Source organism: Equus asinus, chromosome 13, assembly GCF_041296235.1.
Source record: "Equus asinus isolate D_3611 breed Donkey chromosome 13, EquAss-T2T_v2, whole genome shotgun sequence".
In the NCBI taxonomy this organism is placed as follows: Eukaryota; Metazoa; Chordata; class Mammalia; order Perissodactyla; family Equidae; genus Equus; species Equus asinus.
The window spans coordinates 40,672,389-40,681,620 of NC_091802.1; the positions used below are offsets into that span (position 1 = coordinate 40,672,389).

The 9,232-nt window shown below is 41.9% G+C and overlaps 1 protein-coding gene across 1 annotated transcript; it reads right to left on the reverse strand.

Annotated features, from left to right (window-relative positions):
• Positions 1–3,565: 3,565 nt before the first annotated feature.
• Positions 3,566–4,463, reverse strand: LOC139039982 (keratin-associated protein 4-6-like). The gene has a single exon (XM_070482164.1). The coding sequence runs from the start codon at positions 4,405–4,407 to the stop codon at positions 3,877–3,879; it is 531 nt and encodes a 176-aa protein (XP_070338265.1). The 5' UTR covers positions 4,408–4,463; the 3' UTR covers positions 3,566–3,876.
• Between the last annotated feature and the right edge of the window lie 4,769 nt (positions 4,464–9,232).

Consider the following 9,232-nt stretch of genomic DNA (forward strand, 5'->3'; position numbering starts at 1 on the left):
CATATTTATAATTTAACATTTTCCTTCCCGTTGCTATTTTAAATATAAATATATTTGGGTTTCATACTTGTATCACCTTTGTTTCTTAGATAAATGGTTGTATACTGCGCACTTTGTTCCAACTGGCTTTTCTCCACTTAACAATTGATCCCAGAGCTCAGCTCACAGTGGTATGTTCAGATATCCTTCATTCCATTCTCAGCCACAATGGAGTCCATTCTGCGGACATCATACAGCTTATTTAGCCAGCCTCCTGTAGATGGACATTTGGGTTGTTTCCAGGCGTTCACTATTAAAATAATATTGTGCCTTGAAAACAAGAAGTATTTTTGTTATTCTGAGGATTGAGAGTTCAATGTGTATCTACAAGATCTACCTTGTTGATTTTGTTTAGTTCTTTCATATTCTTATTAATTTTTCTCCTCATCTTCTCACCTTAAATGCAAAGTGTGTTAAAGTCTTCAGTTGCTGGTCTCTTTCTCTTCTATTCTCGCATCACCTGTGGTCTCTGTTTCTGAAGTTCAGCTGTGTAGTTATATTTTCACTGAGCCTTTACCATGAGAAAGCGTCCCACGTTGTCTCCTGTGACGCTTTTTGTGTGACTCCAACTTGTTTGATAACAAAATCGGGACCCCTGCTTTCTTTTATTTGCATATTCTGTGATATAACCTCCTCTATTCCCTTACTTTTAGCGCTCTGAGGCTGGTTGTTTTAGCTGTATCTTGTGTCTACGGCATAGTAGTGGGTGTTTACTTTTCAGTCAATCTGCAAATCTCTTTCTTTTTACCTGTGAGTTGAGACTCTTACATGTGTTGGTGTAACCATTGATCAATATGTTTGGCTTCAGTTGTGTCGTTTTATTATAAATATAGTGATATACCTATGTAATATAATAAATAGTCATATATAATAATAGTGATATATAACATGTAGTGAATTATGTTTTATATATAATATGTATGTTAAACAGTTATGTCTCTATCTCCGTATCTCTGTAACTAATCTTTCACTATTTGTTTTATTCCCTCTCTGTTTCTCTCTCTCTCTCTCAATGTGTATTTTGGTACTCAGGAAGATTTGTATCTTGTACTAACAGCTACCTTCGTAGAAATGTCTTTATATAATACCCGAGGAGTCTGATTTTTTGGCTATCGTCAGTTGATTCTCTTCTTTCAGAAACATTAGAATTACCTACTTACTTCTTAGTCCTCCCTGTCCTGCCGCATCAGATTTGAGTTCCTATTTAATACCCGTAGGCAATCAGCAATATTTTCTACTTTATGTACTCTCTCTCCTTTCCCTCCATTTTTTGGTAATTGTCCTACATCTGCATGGTCAGTACATGGCCATTACACATCACATTGCCTCTCTCATGTTCCACACTCAATGTTAGTTCTATGAATAATATGGATGCATATTAGATGTGCATCCATACATGTGCATGTGTGTATATAGAACGCCCTCTGCTAGTCCTCGTGTAGATGTCCCTCCAGTATCTTCAGTCATTTTGGTTGGTTGGAGCTCGTTCACGAGTAAATTCCTCAGGACAGGCCCACGGGGAGAACATTCACTGAGGTCCTTCGTGTTCACAGGAGTTTTTTGTGGCCTTTATAGCTGGAGTTCAGTTGGGCTAGATAGAAAATCCTTGGCTCATATTTCCTTTCTTAAGTGTCTTTAAAAGTTAGTCCATTACCTTCTAGCATAAAGTATTGCCATCAAAAAGTGTGAACACAATCCACTTCCCCTTTCCTTATAACTGACATGGATTTTTTGTCTAGATCTTCATTGAGTTTCTCTTTTTTAAAAAATCCAATAGTTTTATAACATTGTGTCTCAATTTTGAGCGCTGTGGGCTGCTTTTTCCAGGTGTGTACAAGTGAGCTTTTATTTGAATTTCAATTCTTAGTATTCATTGTGTTTCATAGCTTTGTTTTTCTTCTTTGGAGATCTATTATAGATATTCTCTGTGTATTTTCTCTGTCACTTTTTCCTTCAAAATCCCTCTGTATCTTTCTTCATTTCAGTCTTCAAGATGGGTTTGGAAATTCCATACAAATGTTAAAATCAGCTTCTAAGCATCCACTAATCAGCGTACTGGGATTTTGATTGCGATTGCATTGAATCTTTAGACTGATTGACGGAGAATGGGCATCTTAGCGATACTGAGCGCGCCGGTCCACGAAGGGGTGTGTCTCCATTCCTTTAGATCTTCCCTGATTTGTCCTTCTGCAACGGTGCAGCTTTGCAGGCAGAGTTCTGCCACAGTTTTGTATTTTTTCCCTGAGCATCTTGCGTTCTTGATGCCTTTGTAAATAGAATTGCTCTCATTTAAACTTAATTATGTCGTAGTTTGTTGCTAGTATACCAAATACAGTTAATTTGAGTACACTGACCTTATATGTCACGTCCCTGTTAAATTCACTTGTTAGTTTCTTGAGTTGTTTTGAGTGTAGGAGCCCAAATTTCTGTCTAGTTGTCACCTCAAGTGAGTAACTGATGATTTATTTTCATGCTCTCTTTCTTCAGTGAGCCAGCCCCCTAGCTCCCTCTCCAAACTAGGCAGCTTTGGTGGGGCTCTCAGATTGTGGAGTAAGGAACTGTCTTTTAGGGGACCGTGTCCCCATTTGAATCACAGATACCTGCACCTAAAGAAAAGCTCCAAAGCTCAGTCTCGTTCCTATAAATAAAGCACAGGGAGAAATATAGTGTACAAACCAGTGGACAAATGTCTAGAAAAATATTAAAAAGTAAACACATCAGTGATTTTGTTGAGAACCTCCACTAGGGTGGCGGCTCCCTTAGTGCAGAGAGTTTTGTGTGTGTTGCTCTCCGCTGTTACCCCACCACCTTTAACAGTGTCGCCACGTAATAAATGCTGAATAAATACTTTTTAAATGAATGAGTGAAGATTTTGGCATTTGGAAGGATCAATGAAAGGAGACTCACTTTTCAGGAAAAGCGCTTGACCCCCGTTTCCACATAGAAACACCTGACAGGAGGTCAATACTGCTCTCTGCTGTGGTCATGCCACGGTTTCCACCAAGCACCTTGTCTTATGAAGGACCTGCTGCACTCCTCTAGGTTGCCTGTCTGCCCTTGCAGTGTATATGGATTTGAAATCTCCTATCAAAAGAAAAAATGCGTGAGGACTAAGGTCCTATTGTAAATAGGGGCAGAATCAGCACACACTTGTTTTGCTGCGTGGATGACACCCGTATCATGGAGCGCGAGTCTGAAGACAAACGTGCAGACTGTGCCAAATAGCACATTGCAGCTACGACAGCGGATGTGACCACGAAGCACGTATTGTGTTCTTTTTACTTTTATTTACGTGGAGTCCGCCAAACTCCCGGCTTCACTTCTTTGTTCTTTTCCTTGGAGACATTCATAGTCTTAGGTGATTTGCTCATGAACTAAGGAGGCATCTAGGAATAAATCAGGCAGTGAATAATGAACCATTTGCGGAGAAGTGATAAGACCATGTGGTGTGTCCTGCAGGAGCAGGACAGGTACACTTCTCTAGAAAGTGAAGACAAAATCTCAAGGGAGCCACAATCACGCTGAATTTTTAATGCAGGGAGAAGTAACTTTATTTTGTTACAGAAATATATCAGGGTACAGAAAAGCCCTAGAAAAAAGAAGTCAGGAGAATGATTTCACCACTGGTCAGGTTGAAGGGTAAACTCTGTTAAGCGTAAGTGCTCGGGACCACATCTGTCTCCTGCAACAGCGTGACCCGGTTCCCCAATGGAATCCTGAGGCCCAGTTCAGTCAAGTGACCTCAACCACACTCCCTGTTTCCTAAAGGTCAGCATAACAGTAGGGTCTATATCTGTGAGAACAGAGGTAGACAGATGGTGGTCACAGGGCAGAGATTCAGCAGCAAGAGGAGGGGCAGCACACAGGGCGGGGGCAGGTGGAGATGACACAGGTGGGGCGGTAGCAAGTGGTGTGGCAGGAGACCCGGCCACAGACTGGGCGCAGACAGCAGGAGGGGCGGCAGCAGCTGGAGCCGCAGCAGCTAGAACTGGAGCAAGAGGGCTGGCAGCAGCTGGAGATGCAGCACTGGGGCTGGCAGCAGCTGGACACATCACAGCTGGGGCGGCAGCAGCTGGAGATGCAGCACTGGGGCCTGCAGCAGCTGGACACATCACAGCTGGGGCGGCAGCAGCTGGACACACTGCAGCTGGGGCGGAGGAAGGTGGGCTGGCAGCACACAGACTGCTGGCACTGGGGCCTGCAGCAGCTGGAGATGCAGCACTGGGGCCTGCAGAAGCTGGACACACTGCAGCTGGGGCGGAGGCAGGTGGTTCTGCAGCACGTGATCTGACAACAGCTGGGGCGGCAGCAGGTCTCCTGGCCACAGCCCTGGTCAGAGCAGACGGAGCCACAACAGGAGCTGACCATGGTGTCAGTGGAAGGCTTGGGGTTCCACAAGTGGGTAGGAGTGGGTTTCACAAGAGTGGTTTCCTGAGTTTGAGAGTCTCCCATCCCGCTCCCCTTTTATACTCCGCTGAGTAGCTGATGTTACCATGAGTAGCAGGCTTTCCTTGTTGTTTTTCCTGCTGGGGAGTTAATTAATATTACTGAGTTAATAATTGTGCTTATTAGGTTAAACATGCCAGAATTTCTAAGAAAAGCATCATTTCCTTCTTCTGCAGCGATTCATTGATCGTGTTAAGCCAGGTGACACCACTTTCATGTTTCTTCCTCTGCCTATGTGTCTTCCAAGTTGGGAATATCATACGATATTCTATTACAGAGATTTTACATGTGTCACCTTTTCCTTTTCTTTGCATGATTCTAGATAATATTTTGAGGGTGGTTATCACAAGGCCAAATCTCTTTATATGTCAAAGGAGAAAAATGCCTGCTGCTGTCCGGTGGAGCGCTGAGAAGGAAACAGGGGGAAAGACTCACCATTGGGGTTACTTGTGCATGATGGGGGATCTGTGGTCTGGGGGCCTGGTGGCCTTTATACTCTCGTACAATGAGGGGAGACTCGGATGTGTTTCCTGGGTGACTGGGGGGTCAGGAGGTTACAGAGTCGTCCCAATCTCACTGTAATGATGCTCCTCAAGAGTTAGTTTTTAATCACTCCTTCCAATGGGCAGACTTTTCCTTACAAAGACAAACTTCCTCCCCAGGAATCTTCACACACAGTAGGCTAAAGGCGAGTGCGTTGACGTACCTGCTGGTGGGCCAACAGATGCAATGCCTTCTGCATTATGTGGAAGGTTTCATTTAAAGCCTTTCTCTTTACCCTTTCAGTAATTTGAATTCAAGTCACTCTGCTTAGATAAAGAGGATATAAACAGATAAGCCTCACTCTTTGTCCTGTAGGCACGTAAATAAGATATATTAAGAGGCACGATTTTGGCAAATATTCAAAGCGTCAAAGTATTAGGGTCCACAATGAGCGTTATGTGTATGAGTCGTATGTACTTGCGGTGAAAAGTGAGATAATATAAACAGCTACTGTTTGGGAGTGCTGCCACGTGCCAGACATTCTGCTGAATGCTCTGTAGTTATTGCCTTGGTCTTTCCTCTCAAAGAACAGTGAGTTGCTCATTATTCTCTTAGAGTCACACAGAAGTGCGTTAAGTTGTTAGATCCTGTCAGTCTGTGAAGGGTAAGCAGTACCAGTTCCACACCTTCGGTTGCGCTGTTTTATCCTGTTAGAATGCTTCTTCTCCTACTTCTTCTCAGCAGTTTCTTACCATTCCTTTAAGTTCCAGCCCGGATGTCTCCTTCTCCCATGTTTTCCTCGACACACATTTTGCTAAACCTCCGCTCCTCCCCCTTTATGCTTGCTATCACATTGTGGAAGTCTCAGACTTCACACGTCCGGTTCTAACCTAAACCCGCTTGCCTGTCCGTCTCCAGCTGGATGGTCAACACCTGAGTGGACACTTGAACCACATGTTGTTATCATCATGCGTGGAGCGGAGGACGCCATCAGTGTTTCCTTTTTATTCCTAGAAATCTCTTTTTAAATTATATTTCGGAATTGTGCCAAATATCTTTGTTTCCAAAGTAAATTCTCTGAAGGGGACCACGTTTAAGGAATTCTCCTATTCCTGTTCCTTCCTTGTAGGCCCTCCCTCCCCCATAGACGGCCATATTTATAATTTAACATTTTCCTTCCCGTTGCTATTTTAAATATAAATATATTTGGGTTTCATACTTGTATCACCTTTGTTTCTTAGATAAATGGTTGTATACTGCGCACTTTGTTCCAACTGGCTTTTCTCCACTTAACAATTGATCCCAGAGCTCAGCTCACAGTGGTATGTTCAGATATCCTTCATTCCATTCTCAGCCACAATGGAGTCCATTCTGCGGACATCATACAGCTTATTTAGCCAGCCTCCTGTAGATGGACATTTGGGTTGTTTCCAGGCGTTCACTATTAAAATAATATTGTGCCTTGAAAACAAGAAGTATTTTTGTTATTCTGAGGATTGAGAGTTCAATGTGTATCTACAAGATCTACCTTGTTGATTTTGTTTAGTTCTTTCATATTCTTATTAATTTTTCTCCTCATCTTCTCACCTTAAATGCAAAGTGTGTTAAAGTCTTCAGTTGCTGGTCTCTTTCTCTTCTATTCTCGCATCACCTGTGGTCTCTGTTTCTGAAGTTCAGCTGTGTAGTTATATTTTCACTGAGCCTTTACCATGAGAAAGCGTCCCACGTTGTCTCCTGTGACGCTTTTTGTGTGACTCCAACTTGTTTGATAACAAAATCGGGACCCCTGCTTTCTTTTATTTGCATATTCTGTGATATAACCTCCTCTATTCCCTTACTTTTAGCGCTCTGAGGCTGGTTGTTTTAGCTGTATCTTGTGTCTACGGCATAGTAGTGGGTGTTTACTTTTCAGTCAATCTGCAAATCTCTTTCTTTTTACCTGTGAGTTGAGACTCTTACATGTGTTGGTGTAACCATTGATCAATATGTTTGGCTTCAGTTGTGTCGTTTTATTATAAATATAGTGATATACCTATGTAATATAATAAATAGTCATATATAATAATAGTGATATATAACATGTAGTGAATTATGTTTTATATATAATATGTATGTTAAACAGTTATGTCTCTATCTCCGTATCTCTGTAACTAATCTTTCACTATTTGTTTTATTCCCTCTCTGTTTCTCTCTCTCTCTCTCAATGTGTATTTTGGTACTCAGGAAGATTTGTATCTTGTACTAACAGCTACCTTCGTAGAAATGTCTTTATATAATACCCGAGGAGTCTGATTTTTTGGCTATCGTCAGTTGATTCTCTTCTTTCAGAAACATTAGAATTACCTACTTACTTCTTAGTCCTCCCTGTCCTGCCGCATCAGATTTGAGTTCCTATTTAATACCCGTAGGCAATCAGCAATATTTTCTACTTTATGTACTCTCTCTCCTTTCCCTCCATTTTTTGGTAATTGTCCTACATCTGCATGGTCAGTACATGGCCATTACACATCACATTGCCTCTCTCATGTTCCACACTCAATGTTAGTTCTATGAATAATATGGATGCATATTAGATGTGCATCCATACATGTGCATGTGTGTATATAGAACGCCCTCTGCTAGTCCTCGTGTAGATGTCCCTCCAGTATCTTCAGTCATTTTGGTTGGTTGGAGCTCGTTCACGAGTAAATTCCTCAGGACAGGCCCACGGGGAGAACATTCACTGAGGTCCTTCGTGTTCACAGGAGTTTTTTGTGGCCTTTATAGCTGGAGTTCAGTTGGGCTAGATAGAAAATCCTTGGCTCATATTTCCTTTCTTAAGTGTCTTTAAAAGTTAGTCCATTACCTTCTAGCATAAAGTATTGCCATCAAAAAGTGTGAACACAATCCACTTCCCCTTTCCTTATAACTGACATGGATTTTTTGTCTAGATCTTCATTGAGTTTCTCTTTTTTAAAAAATCCAATAGTTTTATAACATTGTGTCTCAATTTTGAGCGCTGTGGGCTGCTTTTTCCAGGTGTGTACAAGTGAGCTTTTATTTGAATTTCAATTCTTAGTATTCATTGTGTTTCATAGCTTTGTTTTTCTTCTTTGGAGATCTATTATAGATATTCTCTGTGTATTTTCTCTGTCACTTTTTCCTTCAAAATCCCTCTGTATCTTTCTTCATTTCAGTCTTCAAGATGGGTTTGGAAATTCCATACAAATGTTAAAATCAGCTTCTAAGCATCCACTAATCAGCGTACTGGGATTTTGATTGCGATTGCATTGAATCTTTAGACTGATTGACGGAGAATGGGCATCTTAGCGATACTGAGCGCGCCGGTCCACGAAGGGGTGTGTCTCCATTCCTTTAGATCTTCCCTGATTTGTCCTTCTGCAACGGTGCAGCTTTGCAGGCAGAGTTCTGCCACAGTTTTGTATTTTTTCCCTGAGCATCTTGCGTTCTTGATGCCTTTGTAAATAGAATTGCTCTCATTTAAACTTAATTATGTCGTAGTTTGTTGCTAGTATACCAAATACAGTTAATTTGAGTACACTGACCTTGTATGTCACGTCCCTGTTAAATTCACTTGTTAGTTTCTTGAGTTGTTTTGAGTGTAGGAGCCCAAATTTCTGTCTAGTTGTCACCTCAAGTGAGTAACTGATGATTTATTTTCATGCTCTCTTTCTTCAGTGAGCCAGCCCCCTAGCTCCCTCTCCAAACTAGGCAGCTTTGGTGGGGCTCTCAGATTGTGGAGTAAGGAACTGTCTTTTAGGGGACCGTGTCCCCATTTGAATCACAGATACCTGCACCTAAAGAAAAGCTCCAAAGCTCAGTCTCGTTCCTATAAATAAAGCACAGGGAGAAATATAGTGTACAAACCAGTGGACAAATGTCTAGAAAAATATTAAAAAGTAAACACATCAGTGATTTTGTTGAGAACCTCCACTAGGGTGGCGGCTCCCTTAGTGCAGAGAGTTTTGTGTGTGTTGCTCTCCGCTGTTACCCCACCACCTTTAACAGTGTCGCCACGTAATAAATGCTGAATAAATACTTTTTAAATGAATGAGTGAAGATTTTGGCATTTGGAAGGATCAATGAAAGGAGACTCACTTTTCAGGAAAAACGCTTGACCCCCGTTTCCACATAGAAACACCTGACAGGAGGTCAATACTGCTCTCTGCTGTGGTCATGCCACGGTTTCCACCAAGCACCTTGTCTTATGAAGGACCTGCTGCACTCCTCTAGGTTGCCTGTCTGCCCTTGCAGTGTATATGGA

Bases quoted from the DNA above. Each gene is read 5' to 3' on its own strand.
- LOC139039982 (XM_070482164.1), bottom strand. From the start codon at position 4,407: ATGGTCAGCTCCTGTTGTGGCTCCGTCTGCTCTGACCAGGGCTGTGGC.